We start from the raw sequence: 26420 nt of genomic DNA, 5'->3' as shown, positions 1-26420 counted from the left end.
CTCCAGCCTCCTCCACACCCCCCACATCTACCGTTGCTGCTTGTGTCGGCACAGGTGCGCTGACACAAGCGGCGGTGAGGAAGGCACTGCGGAGGCTTCTGCTGGCCTCCGTGCATCAGCGCATCTACATGCACCGATGCGGCTTCCTCCCACTGACTCCCAGGGGACTTATGCCGGCCTATGTGCTGGTTAGGATTGCACCCTAAGTTAGTGATGTTGTTTGCTAAACACTAGGGACTGCACACCATCCCATTCCTATACACTTCCACTTCTTCCACTACACATCCTCATAACATTATCCTAGTACTCTCGTCCATTCTTCTTATGCTTACTCAGCACTGCTGTTTCTTCTATGTGTCTATAATGAGGCCAGGTTTTATCTTTTTCAGGGAATCCAATTCTCTCTTTGTCTCTTCCATTAACTCATCACTGTCCAGTCTGGGAGTAAAAGAGAAAGAAAAATGCTGAAGATACTTGTACACAGTGACTATGCACAGTGCAATGCTTTATCTATACATTACAACTGTTAAGTGATTTCAGGGTAGAGTTGAAAGCAATGCTGTCTCTTTGGCTTGCGTGATGATGTTGACAAGTCCCCTACCAAGTCCTACTCCATATAGCACTGGTACTCAAACTGGTGGGTTGCGATCCACCAGCCTGTATAACACTGTCCCTTTCCATTAAGGGGCAGGGGCAGGGGGAAAGCAGCAGCGCGATCCCCAGGATCGTGCTGCTGCAGGGATTGGGGGGTTTGTTTTAAACTTGCTTTTCCCCAGAGTCCGGGGAGCCCTGCAGAACATTCTGCAGGGCTCCCTGTAGCTTGTAAAAAGTTAAAGGTGCTACTGCGACCCGCTTTCGGTTTTGCTATCTCAACCTGGAAATGGGTCATGATTGCAACTTTCACTTTTTACAAGCTGCGGAGAGCCCTGCAAAGTGCTCCACGGGGCTCCCTGCACCCCCCAGACTCCTGCAGCAGGTAAGGCAAGTTTAAAAATAGCCCCCCTTCCCCCGCAGCAGTGCAATCTTGGGGATTGGGTCACTACATTCCCCTCCTCCCCCACAAAGACTTATCCTGGGAGATTTACTCCTGAGAAGTTTGACTACCACTGCCATATAGTAAGTAGAATCCTGCAAGGGAGAAGACACTATGGAAACCAGTTCTATGTTTTGAAAGTAGATTTCTTAAGCCATGCTGTTTCTCCCCAGCATACCCACTTCCAAGCTGGTCTGCCAGAACGATGGACATGCTCATCTCCTGCTGCTAACAACCACATCAGCAATGTTTTTGTTTATATGGGAAAATGGAAGAAGATAGTAAGTAGCCAGACAAGACATAACTTACCATCTACTGAACTCTACTTAGGTGTTCATTAATGTTCATCACTTCAACGTCTAGATGGCCTGTTGTATGAATAGGCCAAGGATCTCATGCAGCATACGAACTGCTCCATGGACCTATAAGGACTTCTCAGTGCTCATCAAAACAAGACTCAAAAATCTGGGCTTTGTCCTCTTGATAGAAGCACAGACTCAGTGTTCGAAGATACTGTAGTGCCAAAGGGTAAAGGCATATTGCACACCCAAGGGATTTTTTAGATGCTTGGAAATGAGTTCAGAGCTCATGCATGCACAAGAGACAGAGCGCAATCCTAACTATTGCTAGAGTGCCAGTGCAGCAGCCACTGTGTTGGCTTTAGCTATTGCACGTGTGCCATAAAGCAGGTTTGTCATGACTTGTGTGTAAGCAGCGCTGGTAGGAAGGCCTGCGCCGTCCTGCTGGCACTGCATCTAGACCCCCGGTTGCTGGTGGAGGTAAGTGCAGGGGCTGTGAGGGGGTGGAATGGAGGTAGGAAGAGAGGGTTTCTGGGTGGGGAGGGTGGAACAGGGAGCAGGACATGCCTGGGAGGGGGGCGGGATCAGTGGAGGAGGCCTCCACTGTATCCTAATCCTCATCCCAGGCCTACAAGCCCTACATGTGGCTTCTCAGACTTGTGCAAGCAATTTTGCTGCTGCAGATCCAAGTACTCCCATTGAGCAGCCTTGGGCCTGACACAGGGTAAGGGAACAAATGTTCCCTTATCCTGAGGAGAACTCCAGCCTGCTTCTAACCTGCGTTGGATATGGCATAGATCACTCGGCCCTGCTGCACCAATACAGGTTAGCATTGGGCTGTTAGGATCAGTCTACAATGAATGGCTACAATGTGTGGGGCTTTTTGTTTTTTTTAAAAAAAGCAATTAAAGGGGAGCACGAGGTTCATAAAATTATGCATCTTGTGAAGAGCAGTAAGCTTTTCTTCCTCTCTCAAAACTCTAGAATTCAGTGTCATTCAGTGAATCTGATTGGTGGGAGATTTGGGGCAGGCAAAAGGAAGGATTTTTTTTCAGCAAAGGAGGAGGGACTACCACAGCTTTTGCTTCAAAGAAAACCTTAGATTGCATTGAACATGTGGCTGCAGATCCCATGTGAGCTGGAACCCATGGATGAGACTCATGGATGAATCTTCCCATGGAATAGCTGCACATTTGCTTTGGGTCTTAGAGGGAGTATGTGAATATCTTTTCCAGGTGGGCAACAGGAGGGGGCTCTTGCCTCCCTCTCCTGTTTCTGGGTTTCTCAAAGGCATCTAGTAAGCCACTCTGGGGGAACATGCTTACTTTATTTCCACCTTAAAGTCAGTGACAGGCCTGCCTCTGGGAGGAGGTTTTGTTGGTCAGAGGAAGTTATCAGTTTGCAAATGAATGTTGCATAACAAGGAAGTCAGCTGCCACTTACCCTATTTTCTTCAGTCTGCAGGTTGGTTGTTTAAGCCCCTCACACAGCAGCCTGACTCCTGAGTCTTCCAAATTGTTGTTGTACAAATCTATATCTTCCAGGGTCTGGCTTGTCCTGAGGGCTGAAGAGAGCTCTTCACAAGCAGCAGCAGTGATTTCAGAGATACACAAGCTGGAAGACACAAATGCATCTTACTTGATCATGTATAATATGGGGAAAGGGGAGTACACTTGGAGACGGATGGAAAAGAGGAAAGTGTGAAGACACAGAAAGCTTGTACTAGGTGGAGGGGGGTGTTTCCCTGAACAAGGCACAAGGCATCAGCGATGGCCTTAACCTGCTCATTAACACCTGTTGGAGAGGCCTTCTGTGAGTCCCCCTTCCTTTAGAGCAGTGGTTCTCACACATTTAGCACCAGGACACACTTTTTAAAATGAGAATCTGTCAGGACCCACTGAAAGTGATGTCATGACCGAAAGTAACATCATCAAGCAGGAACATTTTTAACAATCCTAGGCTGCAATCCTACCCCATTTACCCCGGAGTAAGTCCCATTTACTATCATTGTTAAAATATTCACAGTAGCTTGTTAAAAGTACAGGTCTGTAACATTTCCCCAAATGCAGTCATGGGAGCATCAAGTCTAATATATCAAAAATAAAATATTGAAATGAATGGGAACCCACCTGAAATTGGCTCCCAACCCACCTAGTGGGTCACGACCACAGTTTGAGAAACACTGCTTTAGAGGCATGCTTGATGGTGATGTGGGAGAGGACCTTCTGTGCAGGGTTCCAAGAGATTCAGATGGTGCTCAGTCTGCCTACCTGTCAGATCTGGTTTTTTCAAAAGGTTTGTCATGAGTTGTGTTGAGCTTTGATCTGGTGACTGTCAACAGTGTTGCCTGGGTTTTGTGTGTGGTTTTCACCATTTGCTAACATTTGCTGCTTGCAAATTGCTTGCAACTTGGGATTGCTGCCAAATCACTAAGCAGCTAATCAAGCCTTGACTCCCACCCTATTGCTTTCAGCAAGGCTGGAAGAAACGGTTATGTGAAGAAGGTAGTGTGAGCACAGAGGTGTAGTTCATTTCTTGCATGTGTACTCAGAAGTCAGTGTGACCATGGTGTTTTCTTCCTAGTTTGTATTTCATTTAGGGGAACTTCTGTTAGGAGCAGACTTTCCCTGACTTGCACTGCATTTAAAATGTCATCTCTCTCTTTTGGAGTTGCTGTGTGTGTGTGTTATTTGTTGAATGCCATTTTCAACAAAATGGGAACTGATTGTGTTCTCTCTGGGCTTCCAGAATAAAGGCCACGAAGAACTGTCCAAGCTCTTGGAAACCATTCATATACCTTTTATATTGAATAATGTTGTTAGGAAGGAATAATAACTAATTTGCTAGCGTTAGAAATTGTTCCATAACACTGCCACTCATCCCATAGATGTCTATGTAAGATTTAGGTTCATATAGGGTATAGTGAAGAGGGTCCATGGGAACATAATCCTATTTTCCCCATAGTATCAATGATTCGGTATCCACTAATTTGGTATCCACTAGGTTTTCCAGGAACTTAACCTCAGTGGATAATGAGAACTGATTGTATTCTTCTTAATAATAAATAAATAATATGCAACCAAACAATTCCAGAGGAATCCAGCTCTTCCTTACCACAATTTCCGTAACTTGCAGTGTGGATGTTTCAGTCCTTCACACAGAAGCTTCATTCCCAGTTCCCCAAGTTTGTTACTTCCCAGGAGCAGTTCAGACATCATTCCATTGCTGCTGAGGACAGAGGCGAGATCCTCGCAGCAAGCAGGGCTGAGATCACAATCATACAAGCTGCAGGAGACAAACAGTTGCCCGATTATGATCACAGAACAAGTTTCATTATCCTACTTCCCCTGGTTGCCACTTCACACATGACAAAGTTAATCTCCATAGATCTTAATTCTGACATGACAGAGCAGAAGAGCCAGAACTTCATGGCTCAATAGGAGAGGTTCATGGCTCAATACGGGGATACTGCACAATGTAGATCACCCCACTATTCTCTTCAAATGCAAGTTCTGCATTTTACATGGAGAGATACTCTCCAAGAATGGACAGTGCATTGCATAATGGCTTTCTTGGTTGACCCTCAGCTATTAGAAGGGATGATGTTATCTTCTATGCAGCTCATCCTATTGGAAAAACCTGAGTTCCACATTCCTCAGGGTTTCTGGAGATTTGGAAACTTTCTACCCTGAATCAGTGGCAGACAGCATTGGTGGTGTCTTGGCTATTGTTTGAGATTAGACTATGTCTAATGGGGAAAATATTACGAGACTACGGAGAGTTAATAGGCTAGAACTGGAGAACCGAAAGTGACCTTGAATTACCTGGACCAGTCCCTGGCCTAAAAGCAGAAGGACTGTGGCTCTAACACCAGTTCCCAGTTATTTTGCCAAGCACAGATTGTGTGTTTCTTTCAAGCATCCGCCCTTCCCCACCGTTACTTGCTTTAGCTTCTGTAGCCTGCAATGCGGGTGCTTCAGTCCCTCACCCAGGAGCTTCACGCCTGCATCTCCCAGAGTGTTACACTCCACAACCAGCTCTGTCAGAGACTGGCTGGTGGCTAGAACAGAAGAGAGAGCGCCACAACAAGCTGCTGTCAGGCTGCAGTGCCCCAACCTGCAGGAGACAGAAAAGCATCTTTAGTAAAAGAAAACTTCCTCCCTTCTGTGTTTCCCACAGTGAAATCCCCTCCTGTACACTTGTTGGCAAATTCTGAAGGCCTCCTTCCCAAGCATCAGAATGAAGCCATGAGGCCTCCTGAAAATACTGAGCACCTATGTCAGAGTCAAGAGCAAGGCTGCCAGCAGCTGCATACTGATCCAGGGCAGTAGCACCTAGTGGTTAGCATGCTCACTCCCTTCCTGCTCCCTTCTCTCCCCTGTTTGGGCATACAGTCTACTGGAGAACAGCCTTTGTAGACTGAATCCACTGCCACCAGCTCAGGAGATCGGGCTAGCCAGAGGGGTTTCCTAGGCAGAACCCTCCCTCTCTAAAAATAATACTGAACCTCAGGGTCTCTGTCAAAATCACTCTCACAGTAGTGCCTGCAGAGCAACACCAGACAATTATATTCAGCACCATCTAGTGGCTGAATGCGGTATAGCGATGCTGAGAAGAGAGGAATCTCCGTGTGACTGTAAGTGGCTCTTTAGAGCTATTCTTAGAAAACCCGGAGGAGACATTCCCACATTCCCCTAGAAGTGGCATTTCTTGTTGGTGGGGGAAAAAATGGGTGAGAACAGGAAGCCAGCTGGATCAGCCACTCAGGGCCAATACCTCCAAAGCTGGTCAAGAACATGGAACGACTATCACAATTTCCCTTCACCATCATAGCTTTCTCTTGCTTTGCCCATCTGTGTTTCTCTCCTTCCAGCTAAATCTGTCTCTTTGGCCATTTTTCCATTGGCTTGTCTCTCAGAAAGGTGAAAATTCAAATTCAGAAGCTTCAAGAAACTTTAAAAATATGCACAAGTCTTTAGTTTTGCCCACAAATACACTGGAATGCAGGATTTAGGATGCTGCCTGCAGTTTCCCATGTGCAAAATGGGAATCACACCTGGGAGAAGGCGCCTTCCTTTTCCTGGACTGGTTTCATAACACCATGTGCTCATTATGGCAAACACACCGAATCCACAAGGTGCTAATCGCCTTGGGGGCTTAGAAGTCAAACATCATCCAACTGTGACTCACCCCAATATCCGCAGCTGGCAGTTGGGCTGCTTCAATCCCTCACAGAGCAGCTGCACACCTGAGTCCTCCAGAACATTATAGTCCAGAGTCAGCTCCGTCAGTGTTGGATTGACTCCAAGAACAGACGAGAGATCCCCACAACAGGCAGCTGTCAGCTCACATGTTCCCAGTCTGCAAGAGATCAAAAGCACCACTTAGTGCAAGTGGAATCACTACCTGTTCATTCCTCTCCTTGAAATGAAGTGAATGTTATGAAGCAGCAGAACATCAATCAGTAAGTTAAACGAATATCTTTCAGCTAACCGCAAGCTCTGTTAAGCTCACCCACTATTATGGGCGGGGGGTGGTGGTGCATATAAGCCACCAAGTGACCCCCCAGAGTCACTGCAAAGATTTCTAGCATCACAACAGGTTACAAACTAGCATGTATCTCACTGATTCTGAAAATCCCTACAGTTGCATGTATGCATGGACTTCCTACAGTATGCATGGACTTCCAGATCACACACAATTCCTTGGCATGACTATAGGCTTTCATGAACTCATCAAGAGATCAGGTCAAGGCCAGTTTGAATGTCTGAATGGCAATGTGTGCATCAGCTTAATAGATTAACTGGTTCATTCTTTGATTTTCCTTTGCAGACCTTAAGGATAAAAGGCATTTGTGATTTCTATCCTTCCTTATCAGAAAGACTTTGAGTAGATTTTGTCCACTCTCCTAGAAAGATTGAACCCCTGATACTACAGCACCAAACAGTCTAAGACTAAAACAATGATCTTTAGATGTGTTTATGTCTAATCTAAAATATGCTTGACTGAAGGCCAAGTTACAGGTTATGATGGACACTCAATGTGGGCCTGTGTGTTTTGTTTTCTTTAGTTTTTAAATAGTGCAATGAGGGGCTATGAAACAGGGCAGAATGGGGGGGAGGGGCAGTAAGGGGCCTCAGCACTTTGCCCAGTTGTGGTTCCAGTCCTGATCATGCCCTCTCCTTCACATACTATTTTTTATTGGAAATAACCTTGAAAGTCAGTGTGTGGTCTTTTCCCACTAATAATAGCACAGTGATTTTCAGCCTTGTTCGTTTCACATTACACTGACAAGGTATTAAAATGGTCAAGGCACACTACTGGTTTTTTGACAATTGACAAGGCACACTATGCTGTTGGTGGGGGGCTCACATCCCCCAAAGACTCTGCTAATAAATGACCCTCCCCCAAACTCCTGTGGCATACCTGCAGACCGTTCATGGCACACCAGTATGCCACGGCACAGTGGTTGAAAATGGCTGCAAGAGCACAATGCTGGGGGGAGCAGTGGCACTGAGATCTGGATCAGAAGTGTGATGGAGCAGAGGCCTCCAACCCCCTGCCTCCTGTGGTGGCTTTATCTGTGACAGCTTCTCCCCAGCCTGTGCATGATAGACAAAAACAAGGCAAGACAGCCAGAGCCCTGCTCCTGTTCACTCAGCCTGCACTCACAACAAAGTCTGAAGTTTGCAGCCTGGGTATTTCAGGCCCTCGCACAGCAGCTTCACTCCTGCATCTCCCAGTTTGTTCCTTTCCAGGTTCAGCTTCCGCATCTTGCTGGTGCAGAGAACAGGGGTGAGATCCCGGCAGCTGGCAGCTGTCAGGCAACACTGTTCCAACCTACGTGGGGAAAGAGTGGGAAACGATCACGACTTTGGGAATTGCTCCTTGACTCCCTGCTGTATTGCAAAGATGAGCTGTCTCCAGCCTGCAGTGCGGCCTAGAAGAGGAGGGGAGCTGCCTTTCTAATCTGCCTGGACATTTCTATTCCATCCGTCTCCCTTCCTGTGAAAACAAGCACCAGTAAGTCCCTTCTGGCTGAGTCAGAATAGTGCTGCTTTGAGACTGGCCTGAAATAATAATGCCTCATTGACTGCCCCAGAGTATCATGATGTGCCCTCCTTCCACTTTGCATTCAATGTACGTACAGCAACACATACACACTGAAGCAGCCAGGCAACATGCTAACATTTAAAACGAACACACGTAGAGTCATTCACATGGGTACACGTGTACAGTGTCATGTCAGAAGAGGTCTGTGCAGGAAGGGTGAGCAAACACCAACCCCACTTTGTGCTGTAACAGCCCAAACCATTATCTCTACTTGCGTTTAATGCAGTTTAATTCTGTTCTCACCAAGAACAGTCCAAGGAAGTTTTCATCCAAGAGCACAGAGCAAGCTTCCTTGTGAAGCTTCCTCAGACACAGAAGAGTGGGACTTTGGCTTTAGTTACAGGGACCATGCCAATGAAGGAGCTCTGAAATTTGTGTGGTCCTTTGGAAAATGACTGGAAGTCCTGCACTTCTGGGTTTGCAAAGACCACATGTGGAGTTCAGTTGGGGTTTTTTGTTTTGGTAGTGTGGAAGTGACAGCAGCAGACTCGAGGTGGCATCAGGTGGAGTTCTAAATTGTGCCACCCCTGAAAGAGAGTTCTGCAACACAACTGTAAAACGTCATTTGCCAGGATAAGCCATGTTCCATTCAGACAGCTGGGGGGATGCTGAACACAGTGCAAAGGCAGCCATGCAGCCTGCTGTGAAAAACCAAACAAAAACGCTGCCTGGTTTGAAAATGATGGCTTTGTGCCCCAGATGTGCAAGTGCTAATATGTGGCCAAATGTAACAAGTGGGGGGGGGGATCCGTCAGATGTCAGAACTAAATTCTCTCCACCTCTCTCTATGCACTGCCAGGGTGCAGTTGTCCTGCACCAGCTGCGCTTGACCAAACTGTTCACCAAGATAGGGAGCCACCTGCCTACTCACCCCAGGCTCTGCAGCTGGCAAGAGGGATGTTCCAGCCCTTTGCACAGCAGCTGAACTCCCTGGTCTCCCAGGAAAGAATTGTAATCCAGCGCCAGGTCCGTCAGTGTCTGGCTGCTACTGAAGACGTCAGAGAGATCACTGCAGCAAGCGTGGGTCAGGCAACGGTCACGGTCACAGCCCCACAACCTGAAAGAGAGGAATGTGTTGTGTGAGTCCTCATTGCTCTTCAAAGCCTCCTGGCAAAGAAGGTGTGAGACACCAACTGACAGCATCACCACTTGGACTGCGTGGAGAGCAGCGGGCCTACTTTCCCCCCAGCTGTTCTGCAGGAGACAGCAGCAGAGGGAGGTGCCACTCCAGGAAGCACTACAGGGCTGGCTATGCTCAGGGAGCACACCTGATCCCTGAGAAAAATCCTCTCCCATTCTGCCCACAGATTCCCAAGTCTAATGCTGATCAAACTGCATGTGATCTGATTAGCCCTGATCAACTCCATTTGTCCTTCATTGAGAGTAGCTGGAACAGGGTCTCCGAAGATCAGGAGTTCAGCAGCAAGGGACATAATGGGGCTTTGCTTTGTGAACCCCCTCCCATTCATTTGATATTCGCCCTGTTACCAACGGAAGCTTTTCCATGGGGTAAATATCAGCCAGGTGAGGTTCCTTCAGATATAGGGATTGTGTGGAACAGGTTTAAGCCCCGTCATTATCACAAGCAAGCTGCTAAAAGGGAACTGAGCCCACCCAGGCTGGGAACACTTGAAATATCACATGTAGCTTGACCCTAAGACTCCGTACACTGGCAAGGCAACCACCACCAAAGCCACTCTGTGACCTCAGAGACAGGGAAGTTTTCAAAAGAGAGGACATATTCCAGCATGTGCCACTGCCATTAGATCCACCCCCTTCCAGCTCTCTCGTCCCTCCCCCAAAATGCCTACTTCCTTTTCCTCCCTGCCAAGGATCCACCCCCACCCCCATACTGTCCTACCCACTGTCAAGCAAGTCACCAGCTGTGGTAGTGGGCCACTGCCATTTGCAGTGGCAGCTCCAAAATGGCTGCCAGCAGTGCACTGTGTGTATGGCCTGTAGGGGATCTCTGTTCCACTGTCATAACTAGTCCACAGGACTGGTCTGCTAACGTGAGGAAGATGCTACATCCTTGGTTTCTCTACTAAGAGATAGCAGGTGTTCAGTCAGTACCTGTCTTTCCTTCATATTTTTCCTGATTCTCATTCCATAGCAATGGCCATAGCTTAAAAATATTTGTATTTTGCATTGAACTTTGCTCTTACTATATGGTTGTTGACGTTAGAAGATGTTTTGCATTAAGAGATAAAGCAAGGCATAAATTTTTCAGATACAACAAAAATTAACAATGGAGGCTTTAAAAGCAAAAGCCACGCAGGAAGCTAAAATATGGAAACTGTAGGAAACGCAGATTAGGAATGCCGTCGGCCAGAGGGCTGGAGTGTACTGAATGAGAAAAACATCATTATATTATTATGAGAAACAAGATTCACATCACACAGAACGTCTGCAGAAGGACTTCCTGTTCCTTCCCAAAGACATCCTTGATGTACAGAGGAAGGACCGTAAGAAACTGCAGTGCCTGCCACAGACGTTTCAGAGCTAAGGGAGGTCTTTAAGGCTCCAGGGTCATTTCAGGTTCTAGCTCCTCCAGGTTGGACCGGCAGCTAAGAAGGAGAGACTCTGCTACAACAAAGACATGTTACAATTGCAGAATTGCACTTTGCACCCATGAATGTAACAGATGTCATGCCCCACCTACAAGCTCTCATTCTGCTGGGATTGTTAGACAGAAGGAGTTTCTGCCATGCTTACCGTAGCTTCTCCACTTTGCAGTTTGGATGAGTCAGGCCTTCACACAAGAACTTCAGTCCAGAATCCTTCAGTCGAGCAGCCTGCAAGTTCAGTTCTGCCAGCATCTGATTTGTAGAGAGAACGGTGGAGAGATCTGCACAGCAGCCGTCAGTAAGTTTACAGCCATTAAGCCTATGGAAGAGGACAGAAGCACTTCTATCAGCCCAGCTTTCTTCTGGGCATCCAGTGAACAGATTTTCTTTGACTGGGGCGGGTCTTCTCTGTGAAGGTGCACAGCCACAGGTGTTCCTTGTGCACAGGTCACCCAAGGGCAGCGCTGACTCCATGGGAATTTTAATGCCCCTCTATCCATTTTCCCTTCTTTGGTTCTTCAATGGTTCACACAAAACTATTTTTAACATTCCTGATGAGTTAGCAAACTCTTTTGCTCTCAGTTCCTCAGGAACTTCATGCCAGCGTGCTGGAAAGAAAGGAGAGATACCACAGGCAAGCACATGACATCTGAAAGTGCTTTAAAAGCATCTCTACTTTAAGCAGACACAGACACCGTTGATTTTATCCACAGCAGACTTCTAATATTTGTACAGAAAAGGCAAGGAAGGGGACCTGCAAGGCAGCACTGAACTGAGCCAACATGGCAACTGCACACTGGCCAGCTGCTTTTTCCAACCAATGATCTTGTTGTGGAAAACAATGTACCGCTGGAGTGGCACTAATCGTAAAAGCAGACAGTCCACTGTAACCTCCCAACATTCCTGACCTCAGGAATTTCCACTTGCCAATCATTCAGTTAACCTCTACTGGTATGAGAACTCAGCCCCACCCATCCATTCCTGTGGAAAGACTTGTACCCCACTAAGGGGTATGCTGTGACATTTCAAGTGTGATTAGACTGATCGCTTCCTTTAGCCAATGGCAGTCAGATTGGAGCTCCTCACAGACTGGGACTATTGTGAAAGGGATCTTAAATCTTGACACCTGCCACAGTCCCATCTGCAGGGCCTTCCCAATCTGGCTGCTTTTGGCTCAAGAAAATCTAATGGTCCAATCATATCCTGGGCCAGCAGACAGCACGCATTAGTGCCAATGCAGCCTCTGCTTCATGCTATAGACTGGCTGAGGACCAGGCAGCCATGGAGTGGTAGGTACAGAAATCTCATACTTACCTACTCCGCCACTCTCTAATCCCCAATAGGCCTCCTCAGGAATATGCCAGCTCCCTTGCTGGCATAAATCTGGGTAGGTCTAAAGGTAAGTGCTGAGCCCAGGTTGGGGGGACAGCATCTCAGTGCCACAAGTGCTACCAAGATCCACCCATGGCTGCCCTGGCCAAGCCCAATCTCCATCTCAATCCTCCCCTGATCTGTCCCCCTGCTGATCTACCTGCTCTGGAAGGAGCTATGTGAGTCATTGGTGCACGTGCGGGGCCTCCAGTCATTTGTGCTTTTGGCCCCGGCCTGTGCACCACTGCAGCAGATGCCGCATAGCGGTCTTGGCCTTATCCTGACAGATTGCAACATCTGTCAGCATAAAGCCTGGGTAAGATTGGTCCATAAGTCCATCAAGTAATGCTACTCAAAAGAGTAGGTGTGGTTTGCCCTTCCTAGATGCTAGATTCCGTAGAACACACATTTAAGATGGAGGCAATATCAACATGTTATCCCTGACAGCAGAACCAGCTGCTAAACAACTCAGGAGTGAAAGGGAGAAAAGAAGCAATCATGACTTACTCTAGTTTCTTTATTTTGCTTTTGGAGTCCTTTAGTACTTGGCAGAGCAAGTGCATTTCTGAATGCTTCTGAGTCTTCTGAACCTGCCTTAAAAAAAAGGAAGAAAAGAAAAACCCACCCCACAGAGTTCACTCTTTTCCCCAAATAACAAGAGTGTCACATGAAATATAAGCATATTAATTACTCTATACTTTCTGTTGATTGAGACAGGAAACTGTTTTAATGGTCATCTACCCTACGTATTTTAAACTGGTTTGAAACAAGTTTAGTTGTTGCTGCTTCTTCTAAATAATCTGGAAATTGTAGTTTGACAAGGATGCTGAGAACTCTTCATTAAAGCGACCCAGCCTTCCAGAGAACTTCCTCAAACTGCCTTGGCTGAGAGTCCATCATGAGAGTTAAACCCATTAGGTTTAAATGTGTGGTGTAGACATGTCCTTTTTCAGGGATCTGGACTCTGTTTGGGCTGCTTCAGGCTAGTGTCCTTGCTTTGTAAACTGCCTCGAAGAGACCTCAACTTCCCTAGGCCCCTCCACTCGGTTACCCCATCTCTTCCCCGCTTCCCAACCAAGTTCTGCCACCAGACTGTACTGCCAGCATATGCAGACATCAGGTAGATGCAATTACTGTATTCCCGGATGGTTGCATTAGGTGTATTTATAACTAGGGCAGTGGTACTCAAAATGGTGGGTTGTGACCCACCAGCTCCTGTAATGCTTCCCCTTTAAAGGGTGGGGGAAGGGGAGAAGCAGCAATGCGATCCCCAGGATCCCTAGACAAGTGGTTCTCAAACTTTTTGGGAGTAAAATATCCAAGGTAAGTCTTTGAGGGGGAGGGGGCAAAGGCAGCGACGCTACCCCCAGGATATTGGGGGATACCCCAGGATATTGGGGGATGCCCAGGGGGGTACCCCAGGATACCCCCAGGATATTGGGGGAAAACAATCGCAAATCATCCCTGGTTTGCAACTGCAACCAGGAAGTGGTTTGTGATAGCTTTTTTCCAACGTTCTAGGACTTTGAGAAGCCCTGCAGAGGGCTGCGCGGGGCTCCCTGCAACTCCTGCACCTGCAGCAGACCTCTGGAAGGAAAAACACCCTCCCTTCGTCCCCGTTAGCAATGCGATCCTGGGGGCTGCGTCGCTGCCTTTGCCCCTTCCCCCACTAAGACTCACCTCAGGAGTTTTACTCCTGAGAAGTTTGAGAACCAGTGACCTAGGGAAAGGAACAACAAATTGAACCTAATATTAATGAGAACAATGCCAAATCTGAAAGGTGGTGCTCTCAGAAACAGAATCGTCACATCATCCAAAGAAACAATATTAAACACACAATTAACAGGGCAGGAAAGGGCCATGTTATGACCAATGGTGGTCCGCACTTTGTCAGGATCCTCCACCCGTGACCTTCTATAGCAAGGTGGCCAAACTGTGGCTCGTGAGCCATATGTGGCCCTTTGACATATCATGTGCGATCTGCAGAAATAGGCAGGCTGAGCTCCACTTTGTATGACTATTAACATAAAAGATAATTTCAAGCTTTCCAGTTATTTGCAAGGTATAAACTGAAAGTTCTCTGGGTTAAAACCTACATTTAATGTTTGTGGTGAGTAAATGTATATAAGAATGGAAATGTTTCTTAAATATTGCAGTTCTCAAACATCTGAAGTTTACCTTATGTGGCTCTTTCGTTAAGCAAGTATGGCTACCCTGCTCTGTAGTTTAGCACTGGCTTAATGCGGGTATGGAGGGGAGAAGCAAGAAGAGGACTGAGGCATTGTATTGGTTTGCCTTTTTTGTTTTTCCATTTTTTAAAATAAAAACAATAGATTTCTCTTACTAGAGTAAAGCTAAGGGCAAGTCAATTTAACTGCACTGGTACTCACAGAACTTTGGATAATGTTTGTTATCAGAAAGTAAAAATAATAATATAAATAGCTGGTCAAAATCAATGTAAAGGTTCCAATATGACTTACTGGCATAACCAACTGGGAAGGGCTGGAAGTTCTCTGGCTTCAGGGCCTTTTGACAGAAATGAGCATGTGTATAAAGAAAGAGTCTCCAAATTTAAGCAGTGCTTCACACAAAAGGAGAGAGCTTCTTGATCCAGTGGGGTGAATTTCAACCAGTCCATTTTTAGTTCAGTCCAATGACTGAGTGCATTTTGAACAAACTCCTCTTCTTGGATCTCATACAAAAAATGGAAACGCTCCAGCTGATCGTAATTTTGAAAAACTGAGTTAATTTGCGTGTGCCCTTTAAGCCACTCCAGCAGATCACCCTGAATTGCAGATGACATTTTCCATCCAAACTGTTCTTGGACGTATTTCGTGATTTTTCTGTTTAAAAGGCCAAACATGAACAGTACAATTAAACTCAAATCCCCTTGAACTTTGCTACAGCTTTCCAGCAATACTTTTGTCTCTTGCTTAGCAGTCTCAGAATCTTTGGCTTCATCTTCAAAAACATAGAACAAAGCTGTAAGAAACTCTTGCACACTAAGGTGGACGAAGCTATAGATGTCATCAGAACTGGGATCTCTCTGGAAGAGATTCTCAGACCATGTGGGAGGGAGAGAATCAAAGGGAGCCAGACCTGGCTTCTGGATTTCTTCTGCCTTGAACCAGATTCTCTTTTTCCAGATTCCTTCAGCAGCCAAAGAGCAAAGTCCTCTCAGATTCTGGCGCTCAGCACTATTGCAGGGAGATGCACACAAATGGGAGAGATAACGCGCATACACTGCTGTGACTTTGTCAGGCACCTGAGAAAGATCTCCTCTGCTCCCTTCCAGCTCCTGTTTCGTCACAGTGCAGATGATCCAGCAAACACCAGGTACAAAGGACATGGCAAGGAGAGCCTCTTTCCTCTTGATGTACTTAAGCGCCTGGGCCACTAATTTTTTATCCCCAAAGAACTGGTGGAAATATTCTTCTCTGCCCTTTGCAGTGAATCCCAACAACCCCACATAGCGAGGGGACTGCAAACAGTTCTCCAGGCTGCCCAAGGCGCTTGGCCTGGTCGTGATCAGCAAGCAGGCCTCAGGAAAAACCCTCTTGGTAATCAAACCATTCAGAAGGACACTCAATGGATTCTTCCCACAGGAACTGATACTTAGATTGTCTTCTTGCAGCTCAATAGAACTATTCAGCTCATCGAAGCCATCCATTATGAAGAGGAGTTTGTTGGGATTCATCAGAAGTTCTTTTACAGCTTCTTCTGGAGTCAGTTCAGGGTAATTCTTTAAAATCAAGTCAGCCAAACTAGCCTGTCCCTTCACCAGATCCAGCTGCCTGCAGCTTATGTAGAAAACAGAATTGAAGCGTTCTGGAAACAGCCTCCCACTGGCCCAGTCTAGCAGGATCTTTCTGGCCATCGTGGTCTTTCCCACCCCAGCCATTCCCAGTAGCACGACAGTCTCCGCCATGCTGCTGTCAGTACTGAACAGGGCGTCTATGCTGGTCGCAGCCATTTGCTCAGCCACCATCCCTCTATGTCTCCATCGCCTCTGCAGGAATTCATCCGCTCCATCCTCTTCACTTGCCTTAATTAGTTTTGTGTAAGGTTCACTGAATGGCACATGGACCCCAGGGCAAGACTTCTCATCTTCTGGCACCTGGTATTTCTTCCTGACATGTTCTCTGTATTTCTCCCTGTAACCTGATTCAAACAGCATCCATGAACAGAGATCGCAAACAGATTTAAAAAGAAAATCAACAATCAGATGAAGCTATGGACAGATTTCTCCTGTACCCCATACAAATGTTTGGCAAGATAAGCAACGACAGGGTAATTTTGCACATTAGATTTGCCAGTAACAGGACCTCATTGTGGGCAGAAGCTGCAAGTTCCCCCCAGCACACCACATCAGAAAAAGGAGTTTGGAAACAAAAGCAATTCATCCTTCAAGTAAGTTTTTCACAGTTGTCCAAATTGTTTGGGACAAACCCTGGTGTCTAATAAAATCTGACTAAATATATCAAAACCTCTTAAAGTTTATGCATTCATTAGCAGTACAGAAAAGGAAAAGCTATATAGGACCACTAAAAACACATCATCGCTCTCACCCACCCTTATGCATACAACTAAGCAAACTGAATAGTCAAAACTATGCTATTGGCAATCAACATGAAATTGCTCCTTAGGAATCACAGAGTGAAGAAAGGACTGGTACTGTATACACCATCTTGTATAAATCACTCCCCCCCCCCCATAGGAGAATGCCTCCTACCTGCTTCCCCCACCTCCTGGCCCCTTTCAAAGACTATCCTCCTTTCTTCAGGAACAGGACACTTCATGAGTACCGATTATGTGAAAAGAAATCAGAATCACCTAGTAGCCCAATCCTATCCCCTGCCAACCCAGAACATGTACTGCTGCTTACAGAATGCACACTGCATGCTATTGTGGGAGGGGGCACAAGAAGGCCCGGAATGTGTAAGTAAACATCTTTTTTATTTACCACCCAAAGACCCAGTGGCCTCCAGTGAGTCTCCTGTCCTATGCTTTTCAGCTGGTGTAAGTCTGATGTTTTTGGACTGGAAAAGGAGTTTTTTTTTGAAAAATCTTGGTGCGCACTGCTTCTGCTGAGATCCACCCCTCCCGCTCGCAGTTCAGCCCCTTCTCAACCCTAATCCCCCCTGGAAGTGCCTCTGCTACCACCTTACCTGCTCCAGCAGGGTATCTGGGAGTGTCTGGTGTGCACAAGGTCTCCAGCTGGTTGTGCTGGTGGCTCTTAAGTGCACAATGATGGCACAGTTTTCATAGTGCAGGAACAAAGCTTATGCTGAGGGATCATGAGATAATGATCATGAGATCATGAGATCTGTCAGCATAAGCCCAGCACTGGATTGGGCTGTAATACGTACCAGTTAAATTCCATCCACTCCCCTGAAACAGCATCTGTTCGGTCACCAGAAATTTTTCATTTTTTCTTCAAATTTCTTAGATAGTTAACAGACTGAAAGCCCAATCCTAAGCATGTCTACTCAGAAGTAAGTCCCACTATAGTCAATGGGGTTTACTCCCAGGAAAGTGTGGATAGGATTGTAGCCTGAAGCAGGTGTCCCACACATCCATGCTTCAAGATGCTTAAATAAATTAAAGCAATTAGTATACAAATTGACCAATCCCAACCAACTTTCTAGCACCGATGCAGCTGCAATGCTCCCTTACCTTGAGGAGGCCTCTGTGACTGCCTGCAGCATGCATCCTGTTGGCATGGCTACATCAAGGCTGGAAAGTTGTTTAAGATTGGGCCGTACATCTCACCAACTTCCCACATAAACAGATTGCAATTATGATTTGAGAACAAAAATCAAATTCTATTATCCTCAGATCAGATTCTATTAACCTCGGTTAAATAGAACTTATTTCCCTTCACATCATTGATCCATCTCTTTCCTTATCTCATGGACAATTTAATCTTGGATAGTGAATATGATAATAATAATATAATAATAATATACAGTATTTATATACCGCCTTTCTTGGTCTTTATTCAAGACTTTATTCAAGGCGGTTTACACAGGCAGGCTTATTAAATCCACGCAGGGATTTTTACAAATTGAAAGAAGGTTCTCTCTTTCAAGAACCACCACATTCAAGCTGTTACACTCCGATCTGGTTTAACATTCTGGCCTCCATCCTCCCACGCTCCGAGCAGATGGAACAGCTCAGCTGCAGCTTGCCAGCTGCTTCAAGGTCGCACGGTGCCGGTGGCCTCGAACTGGTGACCTTGTGGATGTTAATCTTCAGGCAAATGGAGGCTCTACCCTCTAGACCAGACCTCCTGCCTGATTCCATTTACATCATTCAAATGATCTAAACAGGGTCCTCTGCCTGCTATAATCTATTCTAATATATGGTAAAGCAGCCATTTTCAACCACTATGTGGTACACTGGTGTGCTGCGAATGGTCTGCAGGTGTTCCACGGGAGTTTTGGGAAGTATTAGTAGGGCCATTGGAGGATTTAAGCTCCCACCAACAGCATGGTGTGCAATGTCAATTGGCAAAAATCTGATGGTGTGCCTTGACAATTTTAGTGCCTTGTCAGTGTGCCCTGAGATGAAAAAAGTTGAACATCACTGCAATAAAGGACATATGTGATTTCCTGCCCCACATTTGCCTGTCTGCGTGATCTTACTCCCAAGCACCCTGTGCCAATGGCTTTGAGGCCAAGGCAGAACAAGAGGAGCCTGATTTTGCAGCCTGACATATATGTGGGTTGCATTTTTAGAAACGTGTAACCTATCAACTCATTCATTTCACACACTGTCTATCTCCAGAGCAGAGTTTCATCAGTTTTCAGTGTTTCAAAGTTGTCACAAGCTCACATGGGGACAGCTGGGGACATGGGACTCACATGGGGACACATGGGGGGCAGTTATCTACGGAACAGGTCTCTGCATCAGGGTTGCCTATTCCTGTCACCTGCTACCTACTGCTAAACAAGGGAAAACACGCATGGACTCTCTGCAGACGTGCATGGCCTCTGGGAACCCAAGTGCCTCTGGGAACTAAGTGCCAGGTATGGCACCGCGAGTTTAGCCTCAGTGCAAGGAGGAGGCAAGTGGACCTTTGAGTTTTGGAGAAGGAGAGGAGGAGGAGGACAACGAGAAGGAGAAGGTAAGTGTACTCTTTCTAACTCTTTGTCTTCCCAACTCACTGTCTTCTAACCTTAACGTTAAATCAACCTTAAACCAAAATTGCAAGTTAGCTGCACCTAAGCTAGCACCTAAGGGAGGTACATAGGTCTACTCTGAGCAGGAGCAGAGTCCTACTCATGAGTAAGAGCCCAAGGGTCAGGCACTTAAATCAAAATTGAAAGCTAGCTGCACCTAAGGGAGGTACATAGGTCTACTCTGAGCAGGAGCAGAGTCCTACTCATGAGTAAGAGCCCAAGGGTCAGGCACTTAAATCAAAATTGAAAGTTAGCTGCACCTAAGTTAGCACCTAATCTAACCGAAGGAAGGAAGGAGGATAAAGTGGAAAGCAGGTTTTTCTACTTGTTTTAAATTAAACCTATACTTAACCCAAGTTAAACTTAATCTAAGTTAGAACATAACCTAAACAGTTCAGTAAATTGGGACACAGGATCTAGAGAGCAATAAACAGGAGGGAAAGAACCTAGGAAGGGCCAGTTCCCAACCACCCAGGCAACCTAACATAGTCCATTTTAGAAATTTAGCATCACCACCTTTAGGAGATAATAAGAGCCCCATTAGGCTAATCCAAACAACCCATTCAGGGGCCTGCAGAGTGGACTAAGCCCATCAGCAGCCTTTTGTCTTCCTGAACTTTTGTAAGCTCACCTGGGAAGACCAGCCCTCCTTTCAATCAGCAAGGAGGGAGGGAGGAGGAGCCAGCTAGGAGTATAAAGCTAGGGCCTGCCATCTTGTGAGTCTCTCTGCAGACGTGCATGGCCTCTGGGAACCCCAGTGTCTCTGGGAACTAAGTGCCAGGTAAGGCACCACAAGGTTAGCCTCAGTGTGAGTTCAGCAGCAGGGCGAGGAGGCCAGGGCCCCAGACACTGCTCTTTCTCTTCCCTTGAGAAGAGGGCTGCTAACCAGTGAAGGGTTTTTTATAGTACCCCTAAATAAAAACAACATCAAAAAAGCTATGCAGTCAGACGGCCAGCAGCAGGGTGGGGGCTATCCAGTTTTCTGCATTGAGTGCCACATGTATGATTATTTGCTTCTGGGGCATAAGTCATGGGTGTGTCCTCAGTGCAAGGAGCTCCAGGGTCTCAGGGAACGCGTCCGCTCCCTTGAAGCCTTGGTGGGCAACCTGGAGAAGCGCAGGCAGGCAGAGAAGGACCGTGGGGAGACTTCCGGGGACGATCAGGCTTCGTCCCAACCTCAGGTGTGCAGCTCCTCAGCTGCCCGGGTGGGAAGTCTCGGGGCTGGAGGATGTCATCCTGGAGAGGAGGGAAACAATCCCCTAGGGGGGACCAGGTGATGGGCCCATATCCGAACGCACTCAGGATACTCCTCGGCAGGAGGGGGGGAGGGGGCTTCTTGTAGTGGGGGATTCAATTATTAGAAACATAGAGAGGGGGGTTTGCGACGGATGTGAGGACCGCATGGTGACTTGCCTGCCTGGTGCGAAGGTTGTGGACATTACTTCTCGTCTAAACAGGCTGGTAGACAGTGCTGGGGAGGAGGTAGCGGTTGTGGTGCATGTTGGCACCAACGACGTGGGCAAGTGTAGCCGGGAGGTCCTGGAGGCCAAATTTAGGCTTTTAGGCAGGAAGCTGAAAGCCAGGACCTCAAGGGTAGCGTTCTCTGAAGTGCTACCTGTTCCACGTGCAGGGCCAGCTAGGCAGGTGGAGATCAGGGGTCTCAATGCGTGGATGATACGGTGGTGTAGGGAGGAGGGGTTTAGATTCGTTAGGCACTGGGGAACGTTTTGGGACAAGCGGGGCCTGTACAAGAGGGACAGGCTTCACTTGAACCAGAATGGAACCAGACTGCTGGCGCATAACATTAAAAAGGTGGCAGAGCAGCTTTTAAACTGATCCCTGGGGGAAAGCCGACAGGAGCCGAGAGGCATCCGGTTCGGGACTCCTCATCCCTATGGGACGAGGATGGGGGGGTTAGAGAACAACAAGACAAAGGCAGAGTAGGAGAAGAAATTGGGAAAGGTAGTGTGATAGGATATGATAGACGGTTTGGCACAGTGAGAGGATGCGGGGACAAAGGAGCGAATAAGCAGCCCACCCCGGGGGATTCCGTGTACAAATGCTTTTATGCGAATGCCCGAAGTATCCGAGCAAAGATGGGAGAACTGGAATGTCTGGTGACAAGGGAAAACATTGACATAGTGGGCATAACGGAAACCTGGTGGAATGCGGAGAATCAGTGGGATACCGCAATCCCGGGCTATAAACTCTACAGGAGGGACAGGCAGGGGCGTGTTGGAGGTGGGGTGGCCGTTTATGTTAAGGAAGGGATAGAATCCAGCAAAGTAGAGATTGAAGGTGGGTCCGACTCCACTGTAGAATCTCTGTGGGTTAAATTACCAGGCTTGTGCAGCGATGTAATACTGGGGGCGTGCTATCGTCCTCCAGACCAGAAATCGGAAGGGGACCTTGAAATGAGGAAACAGATCAGGGAGGTGACAAGGAGGGACAGGGTTGTAATCATGGAGTACTTCAATTATCCTCATATAGACTGGGTCAATTTGTGTTCTGGTCACGATAAGGAGACCGGATTTCTTGACGTGCTAAATGACTGTGGCTTAGAGCAGCTAGTCATGGAGCCCACCAGAGGGCAGATGACTCTGGATTTAATATTGTGCGGTACACAGGACCTGGTTAGAGATGTAAATGTTACTGAGTCATTGGGGAACAGTGATCATGCTGCGATCCGTTTTGACATGCACGTCGGGGGAAGAATACCAGGCAAATCTCTCACAAAAACCCTTGACTTCTGATGGGCGGACTTCCCTCAAATGAGGAGGCTGGTTAGAAGGAGGTTGAAAGGGAGGGTAAAAAGAGTCCAATCTCTCCAGAGTGCATGGAGGCTGCTTAAAACAACAGTAATAGAGGCCCAGCAGAGGTGTATACCGCAAAGAAAGAAGGGTTCCAGTAAATCCAGGAGGGTGCCCGCATGGCTAACCAGCCAAGTTAGAGAGGCTGTGAAGGGCAAGGAAGCTTCCTTCTGTAAATGGAAGTCTTGCCCTAATGAGGAGAATAAAAAGGAACATAAACTGTGGCAAAAGAAATGAAAAAGGTGATATGGGAGGCCTAGCGAGACTATGAGGAACGCATGGCCAGCAACATTAAGGGGAATAATAAAAGTTTCTTCAAATATGTTAGAAGCAGGAAACCCGCCAGAGAAGCGGTTGGCCCTCTGGATGATGAGGGAGGGAAAGGGGAGATAAAGGGAGACTTAGAGATGGCAGAGAAATTAAATGAGTTCTTTGCATCTGTCTTCAGGGCAGAAGACCTCGGGCAGATACTGCTGCCCGAATGGCCCCTCCTGACCGAGGAGTTAAGTCAGATAGAGGTTGAAAATGTTTCAGACCTCATTGATAAATTAAAGATCAATAAGTCACCGGGCCCTGATGGCATCCATCCAAGAGTTATTAAGGAATTGAAGAATGAAGTTGCAGATCTCTTGATTAAGTTATGCAACTTGTCCCTCAAAACGGCCACGGTGCCAGAAGATTGGAGGATAGCAAATGTCACGCCTATTTTTAAAAAGGGAAAGAGGAGGGACCCGGGAAACTATAGGCTGGTCAGCCTAACATCTATACCAGGTAAGATGGTTGAAGGCCTCATCAAAGATAGGATCTCAAAATACATAGATGAACAGGCCTTGCTGAGGGAGAGTCAGCATGGCTTCTGTAAGGGTAAGTCTTGCCTCACGAACCTTATAGAATTTTTTGAAAAGGTGAACAGGCATGTGGATGTGGGAGAACCCGTGGACATTATATATCTGGACTTTCAGAAGGCGTTTGACACAGTCCCTCACCAAAGGCTACTGAAAAAACACCACAGTCAGAGAATTAGAGGACAGGTCCTCTCATGGATTGAGAACTGGTTGAAGGCCAGGAAACAGAGAGTGGGTGTCAATGGGCAATTTTCACAATGGAGAGAAGTGAAAAGCGGTGTGCCCCAAGGATCTGTCCTGGGACCGGTGCTTTTCAACCTCTTCATAAATGACCTGGAGACAGGGTTGAGCAGTGAGATTGCAAAGTTTGCGGACGACACCAAACTGTGAAGACCAGAAGTGATTGAGGAGCTCCAGAAGGATCTCTCCAGACTGGCAGAATGGGCAACAAAATGGCAGATGTGCTTCAATGTCAGTAAGTGTAAAGTCATGCACATTGGGGCAAAAAATCAAAACTTTAGATATAGGCTGATGGGTTCTGAGCTGTCTGTGACAGATCAGGAGAGATATCTTGGAGTGGTGGTGGACAGGTCGATGAAAGTGTCGACCCAATGTGCGGCGGCAGTGAAGAAGGCCAATTCTATGGGATCATTAGAAAAGGTATTGAGAACAAAACGGCTAATATTATAATGCCGTTGTACAAATCTATGGTAAGGCCACACCTGGAGTATTGTGTCCAGTTCTGGTTGCCGCATCTCAAAAAAGACATAGTGGAAATGGAAAAGGTGCAAAAGAGAGCGACTAAGCTGATTACGGAGCTGGGGCACTTTCCTTACGAGGAAAGGCTACTGCATTTGGGCCTCTTCAGCCTAGAAAAGAGACGCCTGAGGGGGGACATAATTGAGACATACAAAATTATGCAGTGGATGGACAGAGTGGATAGAGAGATGCTCTTTGCACTCTCACATAACACCAGAACCAGGGGACATCCACTAAAATTGAGTGTTGGGAGGGTTAGGACAGACAAAAGAAAATATTTCTTTACTCAGCATGTGGTTGGCCTGTGGAACTCCTTGCCACAGGATGTGGTGATGGCGACTGGCCTGGATGCCTTTAAAAGGGGATTGGACAAGTTTCTGGAGGAAAAATCCATTACGGGTTACAAGCCATGATGTGTATGCGCAGCCTCCTGATTTTAGAAATGGGTTATGTCAGAATGCCAGATGCAGGGGAGGGCACCAGGATGAGGTCTCTTGTTATCTGGTGTGCTCCCTGGGGCATTTGGTGGGCCGCTGTGAGATACAGGAAGCTGAACTAGATGGGCCTATGGCCTGATCCAGTGGGGCTGTTCTTATGTTATGTTCTTATGCAAGCCTGTGCTTCCCCTTCCCTTTCAGACCAGGGATGTGCAGTGGGTGGGAAGGCAGGTGAGGGAGAGCCTCCCTGGAGTTCTTTGAAAAGCACCACTGCCTTGTGAGGCGCCCAGGCACCCACAACCCACATGCTCTGCGCTCTTCACACTCTGCATGTGGGTCGTGGGTGCCCCGGCGCCTCACACGGTGGCAGCACTTCTGGAAGGACTCCGGGAGGCTCTGCCTCACCTGCTCCCCCACCCACCACACGTCCCTGCCGTCCACACTCCTCCACTCTGCTTCCTTCTCCGCTTCCACCCGCAGGCGACAAGCGCCACCGCAGAGCCCGCGGACGAGCAGCGCCTGCAGTCCCCGCACTGGTCTCCACGGGAGGCAGCGCTGGAACTCGCCCAGCTGGGCAGACCGCGGCGCTTCCCTGCCAGGCGCCCCACACGCTCACCCGGCGCCGCTGCTGCCGCCATCTCGGGCGTGCCGGGCCAGCCACCAACCAGGAAGGACTTCTCCAGCCGGCTCCTTCCAGGCTCCCGCCTGCACCGCAGCCGCAGGACAAACAGCTCCCCCGATCTCGGGGCAGGACTGAGGGCAGCCCGTCCGCAGCGGGACCAGAAGGAGACCAGCCCCTCTCCTGCCCGCTGGGGGGCTGCGGCTCCGCCTGCGCACGATGACCACAGCGGCACTCCGGGCAATGAGGAAGCTTCACCGGGAAAGCACTGAGGAGGGACTGGGAGGCTGGGCTGGGCTGGGCTGCGTTCTTCCCGGGTCCGGTAATTGGCGAGCGAAACAGCGGCATCTGGTGGTCAAAGCCGGTATGGGCGAGATCTGACACTGTTCCACTCTTTTTCAAGGAGCCTTTCCAGGGATGGTTCTTTTTGACATAAGTGACAACAGGAATCCTGTTTGACACAGGACCTGTTTGAACAGGACCGTTTGACACGGTCCCTCACCAAAGGCTACTGAAAAAACTCCACAGTCAGGGAATTAGAGGGCAGGTCCTCTCATGGATTGAGAACTGGTTGGAGGCCAGGAAGCAGAGAGTGGGTGTCAATGGGCAATTGACATCAATGGGCAATTTTCACAATGGAGAGAGGTGAAAAGCAGTGTGCCCCAAGTATCTGTCCTGGGACCGGTGCTTTTCAACCTCTTCATAAATGACCTGGAGACAGGGGTGAGCAGTGAAGTGGCTAAGTTTGCAGACGACACCAAACTTTTCCTAGTGGTGAAGACCAGAAGAGATTGTGAGGAGCTCCAGAAGGATCTCTCCAGATTGGCAGAATGGGCAGCAAAATGGCAGATGCACTTCAATGTCCGTAAGTGTAAAGTCATGCACATTGGGGCAAAAAATCAAAACTTTAGATATAGGCTGATGGGTTCTGAGCTGTCTGTGACAGATCAGGAGAGAGATCTTGGGGTGGTGGTGGACAGGTCAATGAAAGTGTCGACCCAATGTGCGGTGGCAGTGAAGAAGGCCAATTCTATGCTTGGGATCATTAGGAAGGGTATTGAGAACAAAACGGCTAATATTATAATGCCGTTGTACAAATCTATGGTAAGGCCACACCTGGAGTATTGTGTCCAGTTCTGGTTGCCGCATCTCAAAAAAGACATAGTGGAAATGGAAAAGGTGCAAAAGAGAGCGACTAAGATGATTACAGGGCTGGGGCACCTTCCTTATGAGGAAAGGCTACGGCATTTGGGGCTCTTCAGCCTAGAAAAGAGACGCTTGAGGGGGGACATGATTGAGACATACAAAATTATGCAGGGGGATGGACAGAGTGGATAGGGAGATGCTCTTTACACTCTCACATAACACCAGAACCAGGGGACA

General features: G+C 47.6%; 1 protein-coding gene across 1 annotated transcript; it reads right to left on the bottom strand.

Annotated features, from left to right (window-relative positions):
- On the bottom strand, positions 1-25151 carry LOC136636229 (NACHT, LRR and PYD domains-containing protein 12-like). The gene is made up of 11 exons (XM_066611184.1): positions 25035-25151; positions 14864-16544; positions 12891-12977; positions 11161-11331; positions 9317-9502; positions 8005-8172; positions 6523-6693; positions 5278-5448; positions 4447-4617; positions 2776-2946; positions 1-438 (listed from the first exon to the last, which is right to left on the bottom strand). The coding sequence occupies exons 1-11, from the start codon at positions 25054-25056 to the stop codon at positions 351-353; spliced, it is 3087 nt and encodes a 1028-aa protein (XP_066467281.1). The 5' UTR covers positions 25057-25151; the 3' UTR covers positions 1-350.
- Positions 25152-26420: the final 1269 nt, after the last annotated feature.

The sequence above is a fragment of the Tiliqua scincoides genome, chromosome 1, assembly GCF_035046505.1.
Source record: "Tiliqua scincoides isolate rTilSci1 chromosome 1, rTilSci1.hap2, whole genome shotgun sequence".
In the NCBI taxonomy this organism is placed as follows: domain Eukaryota; kingdom Metazoa; phylum Chordata; class Lepidosauria; order Squamata; family Scincidae; genus Tiliqua; species Tiliqua scincoides.
The sequence above is the reverse complement of the archived record's forward strand: the minus strand, read 5'-3'. Positions and strand labels throughout refer to the sequence as shown.

Bases quoted from the DNA above. Each gene is read 5' to 3' on its own strand.
- LOC136636229 (XM_066611184.1), bottom strand. From the start codon at position 25,056: ATGGCGGCAGCAGCGGCGCCGG. The intron at 11,332-12,890 runs GTAAGTCATGAT...CCTCTTCCATAG, and splicing joins AGCAAAATAAAGAAACTAGA to GCTTAATGGCTGTAAACTTA. The intron at 2,947-4,446 runs GTAAGGAAGAGC...TGTGTCTTCCAG, and splicing joins TGCAAGTTACGGAAATTGTG to CTTGTGTATCTCTGAAATCA.